The sequence below is a fragment of the Osmerus eperlanus genome, chromosome 14 (genome assembly GCF_963692335.1).
Source record: "Osmerus eperlanus chromosome 14, fOsmEpe2.1, whole genome shotgun sequence".
NCBI classification, from domain to species: Eukaryota; Metazoa; Chordata; class Actinopteri; order Osmeriformes; family Osmeridae; genus Osmerus; species Osmerus eperlanus.
This window is the reverse complement of record NC_085031.1, coordinates 6,960,457-6,985,507: the sequence shown is the minus strand read 5'-3', so window position 1 is coordinate 6,985,507 and position 25,051 is coordinate 6,960,457. Positions and strand designations below refer to the sequence as shown.

Genomic DNA, 25,051 nt, shown 5'->3' with positions numbered 1-25,051 from the left:
TGTGTGTGTGTGTGTGTGTGTGTGTGTGTGTGTGTGTGTGTGTGTGTGTGTGTGTGTGTGTGAGGTCATCACCAGAAAATGTGAAATTGTCTTTTTAATTACCCAGATAGTTTTATTTAGAAACAAAGCAAACTCACTTATTTGTAGTACAATTGTTTTGTCTAAATATTTGAAGGGAAGCTATTAATTTAACTTAGTCTTGTCAGCGACTCACATGTCCTGTTAGTCTGAATAATACTGAGTCAATAAATGAGCCTAAATGTCGAGTTTAAAGGGAGGATATTCTCACTATGCTCTATAAAAAGACACTTTTCAGTTTACATCAATATTGTAGGACTGTTAGTTCCAAGATGCAGTCACACTCACTAAACAGAGTGACTCCAGAACTCTGCTTGTATATCTTGTCTTCTTGGAAAGTGTGCAACTATGCTACCTAGATGGTCAAACAGGCCGACTGCTGCTGCGCTGTGATCTTCAGCTGGAGGGCTTGTTTACACTGGGCATAGTTCACTACCTTGTGGGGATCATTTCTTTGAGTGCTTTTGAGGGTTCGAGGCACTGGCTCTGTTCCTGTCTCCCCCTTCTCCTCCTCTTTCTCCTCTCTTCCTCGTCCATCTTGTTATCCTTCTCCCAGTCCTTCTACTCCTTCTTTCTCCTCCTCTTGCTCCTTTTCCTCTTCCTTCCCCTGTTTTTTTCTCATCATCCCACCTCTTTCACCTCCTCATCCTTGTCAACCTACTCCTCCACTATAGTATGTCCTTCGTAATCATCATTACAACCATTTAAAATGAAAACAACTTTATTCCCAGGATTTTTTTTTATTTTATGTAAACACTGGGAATTGAGTATATTTTTAAACAGGGCCAAAGCTTCTATGCTGTTGTCTCACATGAGAGCTAAAGCTATCCAATTTCACTGCTTGCAGGGAGGCCAGAAGGCCAGTCCCATTGCCCCATAGGGAATAGGGACTGGAAGGCAGTGTGTGTATGTATGTATGTATGTATGTGTGTGTGTGTGCGCACACGCGGGCGGGCGCATGTGTGTGTGTGGCCTCTACTTCATGACCATTGGCCTTGGCGACAATGATCATTCAGTTCATTCCAATCCATGTCTCTTTGAACTACAGTATATTTCAAGGACTGACAGAGCATAATGCAATTAGAGCAGCGCATATTGGTCCTAACCTAGACGTAGGGTGCATCTTTGTAGGGTTATATACACCAGAGTATGTCTATCCATATCCAAGATCCTAAAGTATTTCATTTGAAGACACAGTGTATTCCTAACCACTTTTTTAAAAAAACTTGCCTTTCAAACTCTCAGTCTGCCACCGTGCGGTGTGAAGAATACATTACAGAAGATCCACAACACGTCTAAGTTTGACGTAACCATATCCTGCCATGTTGGTTGGTCCAGGAAGTGCTATCGAAGTGGATAAATCTTGTTGCCGAGTGAATGTCTTTTTGGTATTCAATACCCTACATATAACCGTGATATCTAAGACTTATTGAATTTTGTTGGTTTCAAGCTCTTTACATACAACTGCTGTCAGAGCGTGCATTAGGATGGCTTCTTTAACGCAGAGAAGTTCGGGCCTGGTGCAGAGGAGAACCGAGGCCACCCGGAATGCAGCTGCCGATAAGGACAGAGTGCCTGGCGAAGAGGATGAAGAGCAGCGACGCGGAGAGGAGGAGGAAGACGACCAGGGAGATTCAAAAGAAACCAGACTTACGTTGATGGAAGAAGTTTTGCTGTTAGGATTAAAGGATAGAGAGGTGTGGTGTTTTGTTGACTTGTTAGACAAGCTAGATAGACACTTTAGAGGGCAGTAACAAGGCTAACATTAGCTAGCTAGCAAGGGATTACGCGTAGCCTACAGCACCTAGCTCTAGCACTAAGAACACCAGCTGCTGTGAAAGAAAGCACTACAAATGCTACCCTGGTAACTAGATAAGACTTAAGTCAACAATAACTGCACTAACAATACTAATACCATTGGTAAAACATATAGCAAACGCTCGTCGAATGACGTTGCTAAGGTAAATGCTAAACTACAGACGTGAGCTCACTCAGCCACTTAATGTTAGCTTGGTAGCTAGCCTATCTCGCTAACGTTTCAATTTGATCACATAATATGCTATTGTTTTTGCCAACTGCGTGCCTGGTTTCTTATTCAACAACAACTCCTAACCCATGGTCATGTTGTCACAGTATTTTATTTGACCTAGGGACTGTTATTATTTCCTGATAGGGCTATACATCTTTCTGGAATGACTGCATCTCGTCCGGGCTGCGCGGCTGTATGTTGATCGAGTTGGCTCTAAGGGGACGGCTACAGCTCGAGGCCTGCGGCTTACGGAGGAAAAGTCTTTTGGCTCGGAAGGTAGGCCTTCTTGCATTATGATAGATGCCTGTTTGGTGGTAGCACTATGCTGATAACTGATATCTTTCGAAACAGCTGTGTGCATGTGAGGGTAGAGATGAGAATGTGAAAATAAGTAAGCTAGGCCTAGAGACAAAACGATCTCCACTTGTGTGGAGAAACCAACTGAGTGTGTCTGCCTGCAGGTGATATTCAAGTCCGACTCGCCCACGGGAGACATGCTGCTGGACGAGGCGCTGAAGCACATCAAGGAGACCCAGCCTCCTGAGACTGTGCAGGGCTGGATAGAGCTGCTGAGTGGTAACAACACTTGACATTCACCTTCAATTGTAAATGTTCCATGACAAGTACTGGAATGAATGAAATTAAACAATAATAACCCCCCCCCCCCCAGGAGAGACTTGGAACCCCCTGAAGCTGCACTACCAGCTGAGGAACGTGCGTGAGCGTCTGGCCAAGAACCTGGTGGAGAAGGGCGTGCTCACCACTGAGAAGCAGAACTTCCTGCTCTTTGACATGACCACCCACCCGCTCACCAACAACACCATCAAGCAGCGCCTGGTCCGCAAGGTCCAGGAATCGGTTTTGGAGAAGTGGGTGAACGACCCCCAGCGTATGGACAAGCGGGTCCTGGCACTGATCCTCCTGGCCCACTCGTCGGACGTGCTGGAGAACGTGTTTGCCCCCCTGCTGGACGAGCAGTACGACCTGGCCATGAAGAGAGTGCGGCTGCTACTGGAGCTGGAGCCAGAAGCAGAGAGCACCAAGCCCAATGCTAACGAGCTCATGTGGGCCGTGGTGGCGGCCTTCACTAAATGATGTTTGTCTGAGCCTGGAACTGATGACCTGCTGGCTTGGGAAGCTGGACTGGTCCTGGTTGTAAATCACATGCTGGCGCTAGAACGCTAGACCAATCATAAACACTGATACGGACTGCAGTATCCATAACCCTCTGTGATGGCTGCCATGCCACACTGCCATGATTGGCTGATAATGATGGTGGAGGGACGTTACAGTGACGATGATGATAATGATGATGACGACAATGTAGTGGTCAGGATCCTGGCTTCAGGGGTCGTGAGTGACCTCCCTGTGGGTGTCACAGTCTTGACCTTCAATATGTGGATACTGTAGCTGGGACGCGTGTCTGTAGCTGGGACGCGTGTCTGTAGCTGGGACGCGTGTCTGTAGCTGGGACGCGTGTCTGTAGCTGGGACGCGTGTCTGTAGCTGGGACGCGTGTCTGTAGCTGGGACACGTGTCTGTAGCTGGGGCGCGTGTCTGTAGCTGGGACACGTGTCTAGCTGGGGCGTGTGTCTGTAGCTCGGAACGTGTGTCTGTGTTCCACCAAGCAGATGATAGCCAGTCTATAGAAGATCCTACATGAGCATTGTTGTTTGGGTTTTTTTCTATAACTTTCTGACACTTTGAGAAAGGTGTGTTATTAGGCATGGGTGATTCTGTTGTAAATTATAATTAATGCTTAGTCCTTGTCTCTAAGCTGTTTTGCACTTTGGGCAAATTGTCATGTTGAGATGGGTTTATGGCTGGTTGATGACCTTGTTTGTACAATTGAAATATACAGGGTTTAAGACTAATCTAGGCCTATTTCTGATCACCATGATTTCCTTGACACCAAATAATTCTCTCACACGTTTGATCCAACTTTACAGCCCTATTGTCAGCCCTGTCGTAGGCTCTGTGGTGGCTGCTCCTCTCCAGAGTCCCAGGGAAGCCCCTGCAGCTCCTCCATCAATCCCACTGCTCTTCTCTGCCACACGTGGTCCCCATGCAGGCCTCCTCTGCATCAGTCACCACTGTCAGCTGCCGCCTGTCTTGTAAGCCTGTGGTCAGATCAAACTTGGGGAAAGTGGGCTCGGAAAGTGGAACGAAATGGTGTGAACTAACCCCCCCCCCCCCCCCCCCCCTTTGAAATATTTTATGTTTTCTGCCATATTTATGTTTTACTTTCTACTGAGACCGTTTTTACTGCTTTCATGTCTGTGATCCAGAAAACATCCCCAAAAAGTAGCTTCTTTTGTACGCCCTTCTCTGTTCATGTGTTTGCTCCGGCGGTGTCTGCCGCTCTGTGGACTGCACTGCTCTGTGGACTGCACTGCTCTGTGGACCGCACTGCTCTGCTGCGCTCCAGGGCTGCATACAGGAGAGCGCTGTGATGACTAACAGTCTACACAGTGTACCAGTGAGGCATGATGACAAGTCCCAGCATGCTCCAGCAGAAGCTGCCGTCCCTCTGGTGGAGGCCTGTACCAGTATGGTCATGTGATATTAAAGGGATTTCTGTACCCCTCTTGTCTGCTTTTACGTGACCACACAATAAAGAGTGGATCATTGAAGTGCCTGAACTCAGCACTGTGAGGCTATCCTGTCATTCCTTCACTGTCTCGCAGAATGAGCTCTCCCGTTCCAATACAACATTTGAGAAGTGTCAAGAAAGTCCTAAGAGAAGCCTGTCCTTGATCTAGGCACAGATGTGGAATAAGACTCAAGTGTTTGGACACTGTTTAATATACAAGTGTATATCATAATTACATAAATGCAGATGAAATTTCTGTACAAGATCATGCATCTGTGTCTGACATGAGGCATTGACCATGCCAGTGAAACAGCACATGGCATGGTTGGAAGAAGCTGGATTGCATCTTGTGTGATTACGTCATACTTTGTGCTTAACAACACAGCAGTCTGCAGAAGGCTAGTCCTTAAACGCATGCCCATGTAGACTTCCTCCAGGCATGGTAGCCTACATCCACGGGAATGGGGTCCAGTTAGGTTCAGGGTTTCCAGTAACCCACTAGTCTGTCAACACAACAGTCTGACCCACACTGCTTCACGGTTCAGCCAACATGGCGTTCATTCAGCCCTGCTTTAGGAACGGTAGATCTGGTAGGCTGTCCTCTCCTCCGTCCATTATGAATGGCGCAAATGCGCCAACACGGTACGGGTCTCCAATAGTGACCAATGCAATTCCATCACTATCTCCAAGTTAGCCGTTACTTTTCAGGCTCTCTGCAACTGAACGTCATACAAGGACGCTGCTAATGAGGAGATCATATTTCACTTGACTTTGATCAGGTTCTTGTAGCTATTCATTAGTATCTCCAGCAGCTTGTATCTCCAGTTGACCGACCACTCCAGGCTGTCGCCGATGTTACGCAGCTGATGCGCACAGGCAATAGCGGTAGTTAGATCTGAAGAAAATGATACAAGTAAGGTTTAGACATGTTCTGTCAGAAAGATTGTTGTTATATATTGTTAAATAAACATAGCTACTTATAATTTTGTTACCGAAATTACATCTGGGTCCCGAGTTTTACCTGTGTTGGTCATTTTTATTACGCACGGTTGAACTTCAGATTAAGTTTTGTGTTGACTGCAGTATGCAGTACACTACTACGTTCCTTGTGTCTGTTTATATAGGTCCGTGTGGTTTCACAAGTAGAGCAACTATATTCTAATGATAGTCTCTCAGTTTATATAGCTTCGGTGACGTAAGGCGAGGGCCCAGTTCCTCCTCCTCGCGGGCTAGGCAAGCCTTTACAATGTTTACACACAAACTCCCCGCGTGAGTCGCAAGGGTAGAACAGAACACAGAGATTTTCCACGAATTAAATCAATGACTTGTTTGTGTGATACAGAATAGTCACTGCCACTGATCATTCCAGTGCTCACATGCTATCAGAGAACATCTGGAGGTGTGTGTGTGAGAGTGGGATTCAAGCCTCAAACCATGAGTAATTAGACATCTGTAATTATACATTGGAGTAGGGGTATTCATAAATGAAACAAAAAATGAAACACAAATAACACAACTGCACAAATATGAAGTCATTAAAATCCAAGAAATGAATGGACTGAGAGGTTAACTAGAGGACTGCCATTCCTGACCCAGACTCAAAGACAATCAGCTATGTACTTTGTACAGCCAGAGGTGACAGTTACAGGAACCCAGATACAGGTGTGAACAAAACATGTTGTGAGATGATGTTCTGCTACAGTCCAGGAAAGAATGAGTCCCTGCATGCTTATATAAACCTGTTGTAAATACATTAGGATTGCTCAATGTACAATTTGCTTGATAGAATGATAAACAGTATCACAAAAGTGGACACGAGTGTTGTTGAAATGTTGATGACAGGAGCGCTGAGGAGACAGGAGCCTGTCCCTATCCTAGACCCAGGGTTTGGGTGATAAGCTGTTTGAACACAGTAACTAGTACAGAGAGATAACATCATATCAACAATGTCATACTGGACGATATAGATGACATACATGACATGTAGATAGGTACAGCAGTCAGCAGTTAGAGCACTTGACTGCAGATCAAGAGGTTGTTTCAAATCCCCCTCTGTCGTCGCTGTAGATAAAAGCGCTTGCTAAATAAATACATTATTGGAAATTAATACATTATGTACCTTTTGAACAGAGTGGCCCTTGCCTTCTGACACCACTGGGATTTTTTAAAGCTCTATCCTGCTTGCCTAACTTCATTTTTGCTATTCACATTGCTTATTTGCCCTATATACGTATATGTCAATATAATTATTGTACATCAGCAACAGCAGTGCATACCGTCAGCACTTTATATACTTAGATTCTTCTGTAATTGTACATATGGATTTTACCTGAACACTTGAATTTCCTTCAGGAAAAATAATGCAAAGTTAATCTAATTAAATGGAATATATTTTAACAGAATTCAGAGAGAGAGAGAGAGAGAGATCAGGTCTAAATGTGATACACCTCTATCCTATTTTTTGTCATTTTTTAGGCAGAAATTACATGTGTTTCCTCAGACAACACCAGTGTTTACAATTATCCTCATCATACATGTATGTCTACAGAGTACAACTGTTCAACTAACGTGCTGCGGTAAACAAAAGACAAGGAAACTCCCTGTTTTACTACTCCTGGTCCAGAGACTGGCACAGGCAGACATGTTGTTGCATGTCTTGGTGAGGGTGTGGTACTGTACAGCCCTGCTGATAGTGCTCCTGCCATGCCAGTCACCTGACTAGAATGGGCCTTCTCTACTCTCGCCATCACCGTAAGACTCACATTATCTTATCTAACCTGAGTCCGACCATGTTTTATTATCCGAAACACCTGTTTAGATTTTCCAGGATGTTTTCAGATGGTGTGTGTTTGTGTGTGTGTGTGTGTGTGTGTGTGTGTGTGTGTGTGTGTGTGTGTGTGTGTGGAAGCAAGAGAAGGGGGCATTAACATCCTTCATATTGTTATCAAATATCTTGTTTGCCCAGCCAACAACAACAACAGCCTAGCCTACATCCTTCTGTCTGACATTGACTATCATGCTCTGACAGTAACAGAGGCTCTCGCCCATAGTGCAGCTTTGAATAATGAATCAATACAAAAAGGAAGTGGATTCTGAATCCAATGTAGCTTTCCCAGTTTTTTTTTGCTTCCTCAGTTTTTTTTCAGTTCTGGCAGGCAGATTACGCCATGATTACCTGTTTTCAACATGCCTACATTGCAACACCGCAGCATGTGGATATTTTTGGGAAGTGCCAACGCCAAATGCCAAAGAGAAGTTATAACTCTCCATATCTTCTTGTTTTTACACACTCAAACCACTAGGTGACAGCACATACAACCTAATCCTAATGCAAAGCCGTGAACCTTCGCCCGCTTGATAAGGGAAGTTATATTTAAAAATTATCTCACCACTTAATGTCCCATTATTAAGGGCTGAATAGAGGTAGAGGTAGTTATAATCTTTAATTAGCGACGAAGAAATTATTCAACCCAAACAAGAACCACGTGCATTAACGTTGATAAAACATCTGTATTTGACCTCCATGACCTGGTTCTTGGCGATCCTGACACGCAAATGATCGAAATCTAAGTAGCCTACATATCGCCATGCACAGCTGACTGGGGGAGCATTTGAGGACGGGGAAAATTAGGAAATAGGACAGTGCAGTCGGTTGGGTAGACGGAGGTCATTTAAAGGACGTCGACTATGTCAACAGAAGTTTATTTTGCTACAAATTCCTTGTGGTCCTGCCTGCGATTATGAAAGTCTGAGAAGCGGAACAAGCGAGCGTAAAACATCTTTATTTCTCATGCACAAGTCGTGGCGTCTCTCTCCCTCTTCGTGCGGGGCGGACTTTAACCAAACCAAGTTTCCTGCCCCGTAAACGCGCAGCATCAGTTCTTCCTCTCATTGCTGAGGAACTGTCGCCCTGATTTCGTTCACCATGAGAGACCTTCACTTTAAGGACAACTTTTGGGTATGTGGTACATTGTTTAGTATACTTTTGTGTGTTGTGCACAAAAACACACAAACACACACTCAGCGTGGGTAACCTGTTCATTCATATAACATTAAGAGATTAGAGGGTGCGTCCTGTGTGTGTCTACTTGTTCACACTGTAAAGCTGGATTCTGACGGGGCTGGCTGTCCTACATCATACACAACGCATATGAGCATGAGGGTTATTCTGGCAAGGGTTTAAGAGTGCCTGGAGGATCACTCTTTCATTTCAGGCTAATGTTCAGTGTCCATTTTACCTGTAGGTTTCTCTGTCTGTAGATGTAAATGTCGTTGTGTAGGTAAATATCCGTGTAGATATCTCTGTGAGTAGGTCAATCTATGCCCATATATTTCTCTATGTAAGTGCTTATTGTAGGATCAGAATCAAAAAGGGGTTTAATCACCATGAAAGTTTGCAAAGACAAGGAATTTACTTTGTCAGGAAGGTGCATACGTTCAACATATAGGAATAGATCTTAAATAAGTGGTGTAAGTTTAAACAAGTCTAAAACTATACTAACGGAACAAAGTCTAACTAACTAATAGTAACTAATACTAAGGGGAGAGGTATGTAAAATATGCAAGTGTTTCAGGGTGTAGAGATATAGTGTGTTACCCCTCCCATTCATGTTAGAACACAGAGCTGACCTGTACGGCAGGATACGATGCCATCATACAGCACCTCAACGACGGCAAGAGGACCTGCAAGGAGGTGGAGGACTTCATGAAAGCCAGGTGAGCTCCGAATGCTGCCATGACCTGTGTAGACACAAGAAATGGCGGGATGCCACTGGACAATTTCCATGTTTATCTATCTGCTCAATCGAACAGACAGACAGAGAGCCAGACAGCTATCCAACCAGACCTTTATTTAGGTAGGCTTTGTTGTGCCTTAGTCCAGTGAATGGTCCAGTCAGTTCTGCTGCCTGGTAGCTGAACAGATCAGGGTTAACAGTCCAGGAAACTGCTGCTGTGTGTTCTGACTGTGTAAGCAGGACTTAACAGCAAGTGTGAGAAGTGTGAGCTCTGATATTTCCTCTTTCTTAAACATGAAAGCAAAGCACTTTTCACATGACAAGATTTGACATTCCACCATTTCAGATGACCGTGTGCTCTGTGTTCAATCACTAAACCTTCTCCTTCGCGGGGTCATCAAATCGCTTCACCCGCAGTGTGTGTAAATAAGCTGTAAATGTTTGTGTATGTATTTCAGAGCAGCTATAGAGGAAAAGTATGCCAAAGAGCTGCTGGGTCTCTCCAAGAAAGTGTGTGGACACAATGAGATGAAGTAAGTTTGTTTGCATGGGTCTTCTTCTTTGTTCATTCAGGCAACTCGTCTGGTATATTTGGCCATCTTATGTGTCGTGAAGGGTGTGTTTGTGGAGCTCTGATTGGTCTCAAAAGCTCGGCAGCTGGCAAGACAGTGTAAATTCTTAACTGTGTTGGTGCTTGATGCCTTCCGCTCTGGGACGGGGTGGAGAGGAGGAGGAGTGTGGTCAGCAGGAACGACTCTGAAGTACACAATGTGCCCTCAGTGTTTGATGCCTTAAGTACATGAGGGGGTGGGGGTGAGAGGGGGGGAAGCACAACACAGACGAGGAAGCCCAGAGAAAGATGCTAGCTGACAGGACGCCTGCATGTGACAGGCCTGTGACGTCGCCATGTTTGTGTTTGTTTGCTCAGCACGCTGAAGAGATCCCTGGACATGTTCAAACTGCGTGAGTGTTTCCATTTCATGGATCAGGAGACATCATTCTTGGTGGTTGCGTCAGCTGCATGGTGATGAGCACTTTCATCTTGGCTGTGTGTGTGTGTGTGTGTGTGTGTAGAAACAGAGCATGTGAGCCTGTCCCACCTCACTCTGGCCCAGACCATGCGGGAGGAGGCACGGAGGTTGGAGGACTTCCGGGAGAGGCAGAAGGAAGCACGGAAGAAGGTACTCTTTGCAAAAAGCAGGTCCCTATATGGTCATTACGGTCACTCTGTGCCTCCATCAGGTCAAATATAAGGTCATGGCTTTCACCGCTGATTGCCATAGACACCCCACTCTCTAGTTGGGTGCCTCAGCTTGTTGCAAGCTCAGTTGTCACAGCCAAACTAACAGTCTAATGGTCGATGGTGACTTGGGTTTGACCTCCCAGAGGCAGCTGATGTGTTGGTGATGTGTGTTCTCAGGTGGAACAGCAGATGGATGCTTTTCACAAACAAAGAGCCACACAGTTCAAGAAGACCATGGAGGTGAGCTGCCGGCTCAACCCGGCCACCTCTGTCAGCTTAAGAGCTGTTGGGTAGCAGCAAGTTCAAATATTCTAGCAGCCGCTAGGCTAATTATTAACAGTCACTTTGATAGTGGAGGAAGTGAAAAGGCACACGGATGACTGTTTTAAAGAGGAAGTCAACGTTTTTGAGAACAAACTAATGCCATGTTATAAGCACTTAAAAGAGTTAAAAGATCTTAAAAGATCTTTGAGTCATGGTACCATGGGAGTCAGGTGGCTGAGCGGTGAGGGAATCGGGCTAGTAATCCGAAGGTTGCCAGTTCGATTCCCGGCCGTGCCAAATGACGTTGTGTCCTTGGGCAAGGCACTTCACCCTACTTGCCTCGTGGGGAATGTCCCTGTACTTACTGTAAGTCGCTCTGGATAAGAGCGTCTGCTAAATGACTAAATGTAAATGTAAATGTACCATGCCAACGGCCAGTTGAACATTAGGCTTGCTCCAGTCGTAATGCCTTGCTGCAAGCCAGGTCAGCTGACATGAAAAACAGTCAGACCATTGGATACTCACATCTGTTGAGACAATGTTTATTAGGAAGGGAGACCTAGGAAGTACCATTGAACTGCCCCCCTTTCTGCTGACTGTCCGTGCCCCCCCTTCCCCCACAACCACCACCACCAACAGACAAAGAAGACCTATGAACAGAAGTGTCGAGACAGGGAGGAGGTGGAGCAGAACATGAACCGCAATGCAGGCACCACCAACACCAAGCTACTGGAGAAGGTACCGTAGCCTATAGCCACCTAGCAGCTAGAGAAGGTACCCTGGGTCCTAGTTGGCTCGAGCTGGTTTGGGGCTGGAACCACCTTTTGTGATGAGAGCTCTGCCAAAATGTATCCTGGGACAAGACAGCTTCTTTCTTTCTTTGGTCTGAAGAAAGAATTTTGACTGGAGAGAAAAGATACTTGGGTTCCAGGCTTAGATTGTCATAGCGCGTGTTAAACTATACCAGCCTATTAATATTTATTGCAACTGTCATGTGCTTCATGCCTACAATAAGTTCTGCTAATTGGGGTAAAGAGGAAGAGTAGACAGAGAGAGAGACAGAGAAAGAGAGAGAGACAGATACAGAGAGAGACAGAGAAAGAGAGACAGAGAAAGAGAGAGACAGAGAAAGAGAGACAGAGAAAGAGAGCGAAAGAGCGAGAGAGAGCGAGTGAGAGAGAGAGAGAGCGAGAGAGCGAGAGGAGACGAGGCTAAAGACAGCGAGGTTCTCACTGGGGCTGAGATAGAGATGAGAAGAGATGCATAGCAAGTTTTTATTTATTTAATTTTTTAATTTTTTTTATTGATTGATGACCTGTTTGTGCTTGTCTGTTTCAGCTGTACACTAAAGCCCAGCAGGCCAAACAGACAGCAGAAGAAGCCGGTGAGAGACTCAGGAACATCAGGCCATTTAGCCAGTCCAGAGTGTTCTTGAGTGTGTTTCATAATGATGTTATTTCCTCTCTGGGCTGGCAGACAAGATGTACATACAGAATGTGTCGGTGTTGGGGAAAATCCAAGATGACTGGCAGAAAGAGCATGCCAAGGCCTGTGAGGTAGGGGGTGAATGTGTGTTTTGCTGTGTGCAAGTTAAGTGGTGTATGTGTGTGTCTGTGAGAAGGTACAGAGGTGTGTGTCTGTGCAGGTATTTGAGAAGCAAGAGGTGGAGAGGATCAGTACTCTGAGGAACATGGTTTGGACCCACCTGAACCATCTGTCCCAGCAATGTGTCACCAGCGACGAGGTAAACACATGCACACACACATACACACACACACACACACACCAGTACATTCCTACAGCCACATTTGAGAAATATGCTGCAATCCAATTTCAGTTTCTAGTTTCTGTTACTCCATGTACATAAGCTGGGGAAGCATGTTAATAATACGTGTGTGTGTGTTTAGCTCTATGAGGAAGTGAGAAAGTCTCTGGAGCAGTGTGACATCCAGGAGGACATTGGACACTTCATCAACCTCCGCAGAACAGGGCACAACCCTCCAGGTAGTCTATCGCTCTCTCTGCTCTCTCCTCTAGACATATAAACCTACAGGATCTCTCTCTCTCTCCTCTAGAGATATAAACCTCCAGGTAGTCGCTCATTGTTGCTCTCTCCTCTACAGACACACAACTCCAGGTGCTCTTTCTCTTCATGTTTCCACTAGAGAGATGCACCGCTCAAATACTCTCAGCTTCTCTATCTTGTTCGTCTAAACCATAACAATGTTCCCCCAGCTCCTGTCCTCTATGAGAACTTCTATAGTGGGCAGAGATCCACAGGCCCATGCCCCTCCCCCAGACAGCCTCCTCCAATCAGCAGGTGAGTGACATAGGAACAGGAAGTAAAAGAAGACAGAATCTGATGTAATATTTGAATTTTCTGAACTTCTGGCTGTGTCTGGCTTGTGTTTGTGCAGGAGGGGACCTTTGCCTGATCCTGTGAACAATGCTGGTAAGTTTTCATTATAATTAGTCTACATGTTTCCATGACAATGCCATAGTCCACCTTATAACAGAATGTTTCTCTCCTCTAGGGGATGTGGCCTACGCCACAGTCCAGGAACCAGGATACAGCCTGCTACATTACTAGTACACACACGCACGCAGACACTGATACATGCACACACATACGCATGCTTGCACACACATACCTGCACACTGGTTCACATTCCTCACCAGGTCATGAATTAAGTCACCCTGATAAAACTAGACACACAGAGCATAGACAAAACAGACTTGTCTGTGGTTGAGCTTGTCCTTATGACTGTGTTTAAACAGTCCAAGAGGTGTTAGTGGGGATAAAGACTGTGTGTGTGTAAACATCATCACATCAGCAGTTCTGTAGAGGAAACACCCATGAACATTCCTTCGAAGTCTGTGATCAGTTACTGATCCAAGGTCACCAGGATGTTTTCTACCAGGTCTTTTATTGACCTTAGGTTTGTTCCAGGAACTGTGATGCATTCAGGGTTAGAGCTACACAGCTATACTATGATGCGTCATACAGATGGAATGTCTATTTATTTTTTTATTAAAATATGGTTGAATATGTATTTTTGTTGTGGCTTCATTTGTATATACTGTGTGTTCCCTTCACAATTGGAATCAAGTGAGACCTTGTACTTCTGCTGTGTCATCTTGTTGGCTGTTCTGCAGTGTCGAGCCAGTTCTCCTCCTATTCAGTGTTTACTTCCTTTTTCGTGTTTGGTGGCATGCAGCAGGCATGACTGGCATTGTGTTCCCTGGGACTGTCGTCAAATACCGTTAGTTTCAGTGATTAGGGCTTTCTTCTGCAGCGAAGGAAATGTGTGGTCTCAACACGTACCATCATAGTATCATCATTCTATTAACTCTCAGCCACACACACACAAACAGTACAACACTGTCAAACTGTCTCACCCTTTCCACACTCAATTCACAGACGAAAGTGTACAGAGGAAGTTACAAAGAGCGTTTCTAAAGCGTGAAGCTTTCCATCACAGACGCTTGTGGTTAATACATCAGCTTCCGTCGGAATGATGACATGGTCAGGGAGGTCCGAGGTGGACACAGAACTGACTCAGATCGACTGTAAAACATCTCCTTGGACCGTACTGAATAAAGCTGTTTGAGGCCCAGCAACTGCACGTACATGTTCAGTGAACAAGAAAGGAAGCTGCATTTGAAATTGAAACCGTTTTATTTTCCTCCAAGGCTCGAACAATATTCACCATAAGAACAAGCCAGTCAGCCTTGTTCTCTGTGACCTGTCTGGATCTATGTATCTGGCAGACTTGGTGAAGGGAATATCCCAAACATCTGTTCTGTTGTCAGTTCATAAGGTCCATTTCATTATCTGTCTGTCCACCTCCAGTCAGCTAGCGTGCAACTAGCCAGCCCCGAGGCCCACAACTACACCGACGTGTTCAGGCATGGGTCCGGGCCTCCATAGCAACAGCCCCCCCAAGAGGTCAATTGACGTTCTCCTTTTTGATCAAATCTATGATCAACTGGATGGTTTTCTCATCTGAAAGTGATACAGAAAGAAATCTGTTGAACCATAACATGCGCGCTAGACGAGACAAAGGCAGATGAAGAACCAGAAAGAGAAGGACCAGGAAGTAGGAAGGGACAGAAACAAAAAGGGGATTAAGATTATTTACCCTCCAGGTTCATCTTTGGGTTCTCTAGCTTCCTCTCCAGCAGGGAGTCCATCAGCTTCCTCAAGTGTTTGAAGATCACGCCTATCCTCACTGGAGCCTGACACACGACAACACCCTCATCATGTTCAAGAGCTCCAATCCATCCTCCCTTCCATCCACCCCTCCCCAATCCACGAAGCCGTGACCCTCTGACCAACCTGGAAGTGAATCCAGCTGTCCAATGAGATGAGGCGTTCTCGGTGCTGCACGTCGATGTCGCCGCCAAACAGCAGCATGGGGAAGGGAGAGATCAGGGTGGTGTCTCTAAGGTAGATCCTGGAATACTTCACCTGCAACGCACGCACGCACGCACACACACCCGCGGGAGGGAGAGGAGATAACAGGGGTCTCTCAGGTATGTCCTAAGACACACGAACGGCAGGACGTTTTAACGTCGGAAAAGCCCTTCTCTCTCCAACCTACACACACCTTCTCCTGGTAGAGCAGCCAGCCGTGCGTCTGCAGGTGTCTGTTGACGGAGGAGGGGTGGACCTGCGCGCGTCCCTGGGGGGTCTCGGCGGTGCACACCGCCCTGTCCAGCACGTCCACGGCGGGCGTGACCAGCACCCGGCCCACGCTGTCATACAGGCCGGCCGTCACGACCGCCTTCAGCAGGCTTATCTGCTGCTGCCCCGGAGGGCCCTGGGCGGGGGGGGCCCTGGAGCGGGAGCAGCAGAACCCAGCCTGCTCCATCATCCTCATCAGCTCCTGCTTCACGTCCTGGAGCGGACAAGACACGGGTCAGAACCGGCCACCCACCTCCACGGCCTCGCACCACGACGCCAGCACCGACGGCGATCAAAAACCGACTTTGACGGCGATCGTACCTCGATGGTGAGAAGCGCGGTGCGATTCAGGAAGTGTTTCCTGCAGTAGGTCATCTCTGCTCTGGACCCCTCGGCACGGGAGTTCTTCCACCTGCAGAACAACACACAAGCTCAAAAAACCTCAGAGACCCTCGGGGAACCAGGGAGGTCTATCAGGAACAGTAATGGACTGGTACCCCAAGTAGGCGATGTAGATTGTCAGGTGATCCGAGTTGGCCAATGAGAGGGCAGCTTTAGCCAGGTTGGCTTCCTCCTTCCTGTTCATAGGTGTGGAAAATGGAGACTTCTCTGAGATAGCTGCTGCAATAGTAGCCTTTGAGGAACACACACACACACACACACAGTCAGTAAGTTCAAACATAATTACATTCACCAATCTTACATCTTACCAGTACGCGTACCAGATGGTGCAGTACCAGTAATGTCCTACAGGAGAACTTACTATGGGATCCAGGCAGCCCAGGATGGCGCCGAAGATGAGCATCTTTCCGATCTTGACGTTGACAGGCAGCGTGGCGAGGTGGTGCCCCAGGGGTGTGAGGGTGTGTGTGTCAGGGTGGCATGCCCCGATCTTGCGCAGCAGACTCAGGGCGTTGCTGACAGACTGGGGCTGGGGGGGGTCCAGCGCCCGTGACAGGAACACCTCGGGGGACCCGTACGCACATTTCTGAAGGGAGGGGGACAGTTGGTTAGGGTGGAAGGGGAGATGTATGCGGGTGTGTGTGTGGCTGTGTGTGTGAGAGAAAGTGTGTGCCTGTTTATGTGTGTGTGTGCATGTGTTCGTGTCTGTGTTTATGTGTCTGTGTTTGTGCGTGTGTGTTTGTGCGTGTGTGTGACTGTATGTGCGACTGTGTTTGTGTGAGTGTGTGTGCGAGAGCGTGTATGCGTATACCACAGATTAGTAACCACCCATTATGACTACACAGCAGTGCAGACAGGGCGGTGCACAGGGCGGGGTTCAGACAGAGGAAGATGAGTGAGTGTGTGTCGTCGGTAGTGTGCGAGCGAATCGTTATGTGTGTGTGAGAGTTAGTGTTTGGGAGTGTGTGTTTGTTTGATGGGTGTGGGTTAAATAATCTTATGGTGAGATGCAAGTGAGTGGATGAGGCATATTGAGCAACATCTACTGAGGAAACCAGAAGGACACATGTCTGCAGCTGGAGGGGAGAACAGGCCGACATGATATTGTTGTTTTTGTACCATTATGTGTAGACACAGCTCTTCCAGCGGTACCCTCAGTATCTCTGGTATAGAGTAGTCCATGAACGCCTGGAACCTGAGAGAGAGAGAGAAGATGGGGAGAGAGAGAGACAGAGAGAGACAGAGCAAGAGAGAGAGAGAGAGAGAGAGAGAGAGAGAGAGAAGATGGGGAGAGAGAGAGACAGAGCGAGAGAGAGAGAAGATGGGGAGGTAGGGATGCAGGCATGAGACGTGTTTAGGGTCACACACACACACTGGATGTTGTCAGCAGACCCACTTTACACACCTGAACTTGGGGTAGAGTCTGAAGCAGAAGCCGCTGCGTACACGACCTGCCCTGCCCTGCCTCTGGAGGGCGCTGGCCTTCGAAACAAACGTCTCCACGAGAGAACTCATCTGACTGCTCTCATGGTACCTGGAGAACACAGAGGTTAGGCAGGATGGAACCAGGCCAGACCGGGCCAGACCAGTCCAGGCCCGGGCTCTGTAATTATTCATTATCCCTGAATGATATACAGTTAGGTCCATAAATATTTGGACATTGACACAATTTTCATAATTTTGGCTCTGTATACCACCACAATGGATTTGAAATGAAACAACCAAGACGTGCTTTAAGTGCAGACTTTCAGCTTTAATTTCAGGGTATTTACATCCAAATCAGGTGAACGGTGTAGGAATTACAACACATTTTATATGTGGCCCCCCCCTTTTTAAGGGACCAAAAATAATTGGACAAACTAACATAATCATAAATCTAATTGTCACTTTTAATACTTGGTTGCAAATCCTTTGCAGTCAATGACAGCCTGAAGTCTGGAACCCATAGACATCACCAGACGCTGGGTTTCGTCCCTGGTGATGCTCTGCCAGGCCTCTACTGCAACTGTCTTCAGTTCCTGCTTGTTCTTGGGGCATTTTCCCTTCAGTTTTGTCTTTAGCAAGTGAAATGCATGCTCAATTGGATTTAGGTCAGGTGATTGACTTGGCCATTGCAGAACATTCCACTTCTTTGCCTTAAAAAACTCTTTGGTTGCTTTCGCAGTATGCTTCGGGTCATTGTCCATCTGCACTGTGAAGCGCCGTCCTATGAGTTCTGAAGCATTTGGCTGAATCTGAGCAGATAATATTGCCAGAAACACTTCAGAATTCATCCTACTGCTTTTGTCAGCAGTCACATCATCGATAAATACAAGGGAACCAGTTCCATTGGCAGCCATACATGCCCACGCCATAACACTACCTCCACCATGCTTCACTGATGAGGTGGTATGCTTTGGATCATGAGCAGTTCCTTCCCTTCTCCATACTCTTCTCTTCCCATCATTCTGGTACAAGTTGATCTTGGTCTCATCTGTCCATAGGATGTTGTTCCAGAACTGTACAGGGTCTTTTAGATGTTTTTTGGCAAACTCTAATCTGGTCTTCCTGTTTTTGAGACTCACCAATGGTTTACATCTTGTGGTGAACCCTCTGTATTTACTCTGGTGAAGTCTTCTCTTAATTTTTGACTTTGACACAGATACGCCTACCTACTGGAGAGTGTTCTTGATCTGGCCAACTGTTGTGAAGGGGTTTTTCTTCACCAGGGAAAGAATTCTTCTGTCATCCACCACAGTTGTTTTCCGTGGTCTTCCGGGTCTTTTGGTGTTGCTGAGCTCACCAGTGCGTTCTTTCTTTTTAAGAATGTACCAAACAGTTGATTTGGCCACACCTAATGTTTTTGCTATCTCTCTGATAGGTTTGTTTTGATTTTTCAGCCTAACGATGGCTTGCTTCACTGATGGTGACAGCTCTTTGGACTTCATATTGAGAGTTGACAGCAACAGATTCCAAACACAAATACCATGCTTGAAATGAACTCTAGACCTTTTATCTGCTCCTTGTCAATGAAATAACGAACTCCCATGAGGGAATAACATACACCTGGCCATGGAACAGCTGAGCAGCCAATTGTCCAATTACTTTTGGTCCCTTAAAAAGGGGGGGGCCACATATAAAATGTATTGTAATTCCTACACCGTTCACCTGATTTGGATGTAAATACCCTGAAATTAAAGCTGAAAGTCTGCACTTAAAGCACATCTTGATTGTTTCATTTCAAATCCATTGTGGTGGTATACAGAGCCAAAATGATGAAAATTGTGTCAATGTCCTTATGTATGACCTAACTGTATATATGAATATGGATCTCATAAACTGTATATTTATGTTGTTTCCTACTTGTTTTCCTTGGTCTTTCCTGTGTCAATGACAAAAACCACGTCGGGGATGGTGACGCCTGTCTCAGCTATATTTGTTGACAGCACAATCTGGAACACAGTCCAAAACAAAAACCCACGTTGACATTTCAAATCTTCCTGAGCAGTTGGAAGTGCGGCCGTGTGCGACGCACAGAGCTGCCTTACCTTTCTGACGCCAGCGGGGGGCACTGTGAAAGCAGCAGCCTGGTCCTTGGATGACAGAGTGGAGTGCAGCGCCACCAGCTTGTACCTGAGGAGGGCAGCAGAGAGACACACCCAACCCTCATCACAACATCTCATGCTGCTCTTCTGTGGTTGTCAGTGAAAACACACACCTCTGGGGGCAAGGGGGGGAACAGGTGAAGAGAGAGAGAGAGAGATAGATTAAGACATGGGAGAGAGGAAGGAGGGAAATGAAAAAGAGGGAGAGAGAGGAGAGGAGGTGTGTTGGGTACCTGTCTTTGGAGCGGAACCTCTTGTCTGAGCTGAGCAGGTCGTAGAGCTGCTGGATGTGAGCCAGGCCTGGCAGGAACACCAGCACCGCCCCATCCAGCACTGCAAACTGGGGGGACTTATCTAACAAACAATCCAACACACAAACATCGTCAGAGCTGTCAGGGCCTCCGACCACCGGACCACGCCATAAGGGGTTGCTGTAGCAACGGCAGAGTGACAGGTATGTGTTACCCAGGTACTCCAGCAGGTCCAAAACCAGGTCCATGTTGATCTTGTTGGGGTTCATGTACTGGAGCGCGTGCCGGGTCCGCCCACTGAAGTGGTCCAAGTCTGGACCCAAGTCCCAGCCCGAGCCCGAATCCTTCACAATGAACTCCTGAGGAACACACGCACACACACACACACCAGCAGGTATGAGACGCAGATTGGAGAGGAGCTGGACACAGAGTTGGTACACACGAAGGGGGAGACAGGAAGGAGAGCAAGACTAATGCTGCTGGATTATTATGGTGCCAGCTCCTCTTCTTCCTGTTCATCATTCAGGATCTGAAGAATGAAGCAGGAGCAGAGAGGAGCCGCTAGTCCTGCCTCGCTGGAACTCACATCATGACAAGCACGGTAAGAAGGATTGGAAGGATGAGGAGGAAGGAGGGGAGGAAGGAGGGGAGGTAAGCAGATGGAGGAGGATGTTCATGTGGTCCCCTACCTGGTGCTGCTGGCTCTTGCCCCCCCTCAGGGTGACGGCCAGACTGACCTCCTCCTCCTCCTCCAGGATCTTCTGGCTGTACTCAGAGTCCTGTTCTAGAACATAGCCGGTCTCCTCCACAATGTCCTCCAGATGGAACACCTGCAGACACACACACACACACACTTCACCAAACCATCACATACAACCTACAGTAGACTGTCGAAGCATTCATTCATTTCAATGTATTTCGGGTTCATTCAGTCACTTCCTCTTCATGCAGTCATCCCCGGTTCACTCAGGGCATCTGGCCTCACCTCCACAGGGAAGGTTCTCCCAGGGATGGTGACCACCGGGCAGTGGTTGAAGTAGGCTGAGAACTTCTCACACTGGACCGTGGCGCTCATGAGGACCAGGTGCAGGTCCGAGCGGCGCTGGACCACGTCCTTCAGGATGGTCAGCAGGAAGTCAGACTGGACGCTGCGCTCATGGACCTGGGAGGGGGGGGGGGGAAGAGATGGTTTGGTTCCACTTCTTCTAGTGCCAGCAATCATGTGTGTGTGAGTCATTGAGTCATTAGAGTGTGTGCGTGTGTTCTCCCACCTCGTCGACGATGATGTGTGTGAGAGAGCTGAGCAGCGGGTCGTGCTGTAGCTTGCGGAGCAGGACCCCGGTGGTACAGTACAGCAGGCGGGTCCAGTCCCCCGCTCGGTTCTCCATCCGGATCTGGTACCCACACAGGGACGACTGCAACCACAACAGGATATGACATCACATACCGTAGGATACCATCACCATCAGGATATCATAGCATGATAAAGAACGATATTCTAGATCCTTCCGGCCTGCCCCTCCTCCACCTAGACCCAAGCCCCACTCCCCCCCAGATCAGGAACCTGACCCCCACCCCCCCGGTCTCAGACCTTGGCCCCGGGTCCGTCGTCGCTCCCCAGCTCCTGTGCCACCCTGCTGGCCAGGCTCATGGCGGAGATCCTGCGTGGCTGGGTCACCACGATGTTGCAGTGCTGCGCCACAGCGCCCGCCGTAAGCAGCTCCTCCAGGATGAACTGGGGAATCTGGGTGCTCTTCCCACTGCCCGTCTCCCCGGACACCACCACCACGCGGTGGCGCTGCAGAGCGTCCAGCACGCGGCCGCGGTGCTGGACCACAGGAAGCTGCTCTCGCTCAGCCTGCAGGCGGCGCCAGAGGGCGGAGCCTCGCGATTTCAGGAGGAGGAGCTTGGAAGCCTCGGCTCTGCCCCCTTCCTTTAGGGACTTCCTCTCCTTCTCCTCCTCTTCCTCTTGCGGGGTAGCCAGGCTCTCCCAGGAGTCCTCCGGCTCCCCCTGGGCCTCGGGCTGCGTCCGGGTCCCGCCCTCCTGCCCGGCCTCCTGCCCGGGCCCCGAGGCCTGCTGCAGGCTCTGCTGCTGTTTGAGGCGAGTCAGCAGGCGGGCGATGAACTGGTCGCGGGGCTTGTTGGCCGCCGTGCGGCTCTGCTCCTCCTCGCGCTGCTCGCCGTCGCTCCACTCTAGCCACACCTCCCTGTACGTAGGGGGGAGGAGCTGGTGCACCGACTGGGGGAGGGGGGAGAGGAGGGGGGGCGGAGTAGGGGGAGAGAGATGAGATTAAAGGGGGAGGTAAAAAAAAACAGAGTTCAAAGACAAAGACAGGTAGGCATTCGTCTTGGAAGCTGCAAGCTGCACCTCCCCCCCCTGTGATATAGACAGTATACTGCACGCACCTGTCCCTTGACCAGGTTGTAGAGAGCCAGAGTGGCAGCCAGGTGTTGAGCCTGCATGCTGTCCTCTGTCAGGATGGTGGGACACACCTCCAACACATCCTCCAGCCTCTGGACACGAACCCTGGAACACACACACACACACAGGTCCTTACTGCAGACCAGTACACAACACACTCCCGACACACAAGACACACTCGCTCCGACACACACCCATACCTGCTGCGCCAGTATTTCCCAGCAGGAACCTTCTGGAAGGAGGGAGCGGGGCTCTTGGGCAGGTTCTTCCTCACCCAGTCGATCAGGAACTGTTTAGGAGACTTCCCCGTCCAGCTGCGAGCCGTGTAGTCAAGGTTGCGGATGTCCTTGGGCTCGTTCTTCTTCACTGCTGGAGAACACACACGCGCACACAAACATTAGACTGACAGGGACCATGTATAGATGCTACAGTAAAGTTACTATATCCGGTTGGTACCTTTCTCTGCTGGTGGGGGCGTGTCTTTCTGGTCAAACAGGCTGAAGAGGCCGTCCTTGCTCTCGGGGGCCGGGGCTGGGGCCGGGGCCGGGGGCTTCCTGTCCTCGCGGGGCGGGTCCACCACCTTCATGGCCGGGTTGAACATGGGGTGGGACTCCAGGGGCTTCATCTCTGAGATACGGAAACATTGGTTACATATCGGTTACATATCGGCATACAGTATACATGTGAGAGTGAGTGTATGCACTGTGCGTGTGCAGGTGTGTGCTACCTTGCTGTATGACCCTGATGCGGTCCTGAGCAGTCCTCTGGCCTGCCTTGTCTCTCTTGCTCTTGGCAGCTGAAGCCATCTCCCTCGCATCGTACAGCTGGGCCGTCAGAACCAGGTACCTGTCGTTCTACACAGCCCAGTCACACCAACGTCACGACAACGACAACACATTGACACCTCCACATTCATAGCTCACATCATTTCAACAGGATGTTGGAATGTTAAGTGACACAACAGGTTCACGTCATCAGGGGTTACCGGGTCAAACTTCTGGTCCAGTTCGGGGTTCCGTGCTGCCTTTCCTCTCCCTTCCTCCTCCTCCTCTTCCTCGTCTTCACTGGCCTGTTCAGCATACCTCAGGATCCACTCCTTCATACTGGCCCCCTCGTCCTTCTCTGACACCTGGAGCCATGGAAACACGTATGGGCACTGACTTTCTAACCCTGTATACTGGACAGAAGTTCTACTGTACAGTACACTACTGTAGGTGCAGGACCTCTGCTGAGCTCCAGAACCAGAAAGATCAGACCTCCCTATTGGTCTACCTACCTTGGCCGGCTCCTTCAGGGGCTCTTTGGGAGCCTGAGGCACGGGGGGCTGGGTCTGTTGAGGAGGCTGGAACCGGGCCTTGGTCCTGTGGTTCTCCTCCTGCATCCGCTGGCTGAACCCCTCTGGGAGCTCCTCTGGGTGTATAGGGAGGGGGGAGGGGGCAGACTCTGTGAGATCAGTTAGTGTACAATGTGGAATCATAGCTAGCGCTAACCATAGGTCATGTACTTTACCATCTTTAAGGTTCAGGCATAGCCAGTCAAGTGCCGAATGCAGATCCCCTCCATACAGCACGCTGCTCTTCATGGCCTCCTCGATGTGATCGGTCTTGAAGCTGAACTTCTGTAGCGCAGTGTACAGATCCTGCCAGACACAAGCAGAGAAGCGACGTCACACTGTAGTCACGTCACCAAAGGGAACCGGGATCTGAGTATGGGAATGGCTGCCGTCTCTCTCTGTTACCAGGAGCTTCTTGTTGGTGAGGCGTCCTGACACGGCACCCTGGTCTCCGTTCTCCTGCCTGAACTCATTGATCAGCTTGATGATCTTCTTCTCCAGATCCGGCTGAATGACAACCTGGTGTTCCACACAAACAGCACAGCATGAATGTGCTGGTGACCATGGTGTTGGAACAGTTATCATTCGAGTTGTGCAGTTATAACAGGGTTGTGCAAGTATAATAGTGCTGTGCAGTTATGGTGTTATGAAGTTATGGTGTCTGTTTTAGGTTACTTCAAATGAAACACACTCCATAAAAGGGGGCACCTGTCTGTTTAGCGATCTGAACCTGCACAGTGACTTACTTTGAGAATGGACTTGTCCGAAACTCCCCCCGTGTCGACATGCGCTGTGTTGGTGAGACTGTAGGTCTTAGGACCTGGCAGAACGGAGCGAAACATTATTGTTGCATGTCAGTTCAATTCTGTGGTCCCCCACAGGGCAGTGAGGTAGCCGAAACAGTTAGCTCACCGGCTACGGGACACTTACTGAAACTTCTCCCAAACACAGCTGCAGTGCCGACACAGTCAAGTACTGGAAAGATGCCACCATGTAAATGCACAGAGGACCACTGGCAAAGCAGTCTCAATGGTCTCTTGCGATCTCATACCTTTGGGTTTGTTGTTGTCTTTCACTGTGGCTTTAGCAGGATTCGGCTTCTGTGGCAGTTTTCTTCCGGCGGAGGGGTCTGCCACGCCGTTTCCAGTTGCAGCAACGTTGCCCGCTGCCGCCGGTGGAACCGGAGGGACCCCCGCTGCTTTCTTCTTTTTTCCACCCATTAAGATATGGTGCAAATACGGATCTAATGATCAATTCAACGGAAAACACATTGGTCGCTTTGGATGAAAGGCAACACACGTCCGTATGAGTTTGTAAATTGATCCTCAGTAGTTGCCGTAACGGAAGTGGTTCTCGGTTTGACGGATGAAGCTTTTTGGGTTGCCAGATACTTTATCATTGAACTTGTTTTTAGCCCAGTTGTTAGATTG

General features: G+C 48.4%; 3 protein-coding genes across 5 annotated transcripts; 2 read left to right on the top strand and 1 right to left on the bottom strand.

Annotated features, from left to right (window-relative positions):
- The first annotated feature begins 1,388 nt into the window (after positions 1–1,388).
- On the top strand, positions 1,389–4,772 carry golph3b (golgi phosphoprotein 3b). Its single transcript, XM_062478094.1, has 4 exons — positions 1,389–1,775; positions 2,252–2,383; positions 2,569–2,683; positions 2,778–4,772. The coding sequence occupies exons 1-4, from the start codon at positions 1,566–1,568 to the stop codon at positions 3,200–3,202; spliced, it is 882 nt and encodes a 293-aa protein (XP_062334078.1). The 5' UTR covers positions 1,389–1,565; the 3' UTR covers positions 3,203–4,772.
- Positions 4,773–8,041: 3,269 nt separating this feature from the next.
- On the top strand, positions 8,042–13,989 carry pstpip2 (proline-serine-threonine phosphatase interacting protein 2). Of its 3 annotated transcripts, XM_062478645.1 has the most exons (14): positions 8,046–8,657; positions 9,315–9,415; positions 9,894–9,968; positions 10,364–10,398; positions 10,510–10,616; positions 10,856–10,918; positions 11,582–11,680; positions 12,281–12,326; positions 12,419–12,498; positions 12,588–12,686; positions 12,850–12,946; positions 13,178–13,262; positions 13,360–13,394; positions 13,477–13,989. In XM_062478645.1, exons 1-14 carry the CDS (start codon positions 8,625–8,627, stop codon positions 13,530–13,532), a joined length of 1,011 nt encoding a protein of 336 aa, XP_062334629.1. In that variant the 5' UTR covers positions 8,046–8,624; the 3' UTR covers positions 13,533–13,989. The 3 variants fall into 3 exon arrangements, with proteins under 3 accessions (XP_062334631.1, XP_062334630.1, XP_062334629.1); XM_062478646.1 differs by lacking the exon at positions 10,856–10,918 and having other exon boundaries at positions 8,043–8,657; XM_062478647.1 differs by lacking the exons at positions 10,856–10,918; positions 11,582–11,680 and having other exon boundaries at positions 8,042–8,657.
- A 596-nt stretch (positions 13,990–14,585) lies between these two features.
- dhx29 (DEAH (Asp-Glu-Ala-His) box polypeptide 29) lies at positions 14,586–24,953 on the bottom strand. The gene is made up of 27 exons (XM_062478075.1): positions 24,673–24,953; positions 24,368–24,441; positions 24,027–24,140; positions 23,798–23,927; positions 23,565–23,698; positions 23,274–23,417; positions 23,016–23,142; positions 22,745–22,915; positions 22,489–22,657; positions 22,273–22,393; positions 21,458–22,105; positions 21,138–21,281; positions 20,852–21,028; positions 20,556–20,696; positions 20,081–20,225; positions 19,849–19,969; positions 19,559–19,643; positions 19,374–19,462; positions 17,437–17,565; positions 17,151–17,226; positions 16,393–16,617; positions 16,127–16,263; positions 15,951–16,041; positions 15,553–15,843; positions 15,282–15,413; positions 15,085–15,181; positions 14,586–14,948 (listed from the first exon to the last, which is right to left on the bottom strand). The coding sequence occupies exons 1-27, from the start codon at positions 24,839–24,841 to the stop codon at positions 14,893–14,895; spliced, it is 4,137 nt and encodes a 1,378-aa protein (XP_062334059.1). The 5' UTR covers positions 24,842–24,953; the 3' UTR covers positions 14,586–14,892.
- Between the last annotated feature and the right edge of the window lie 98 nt (positions 24,954–25,051).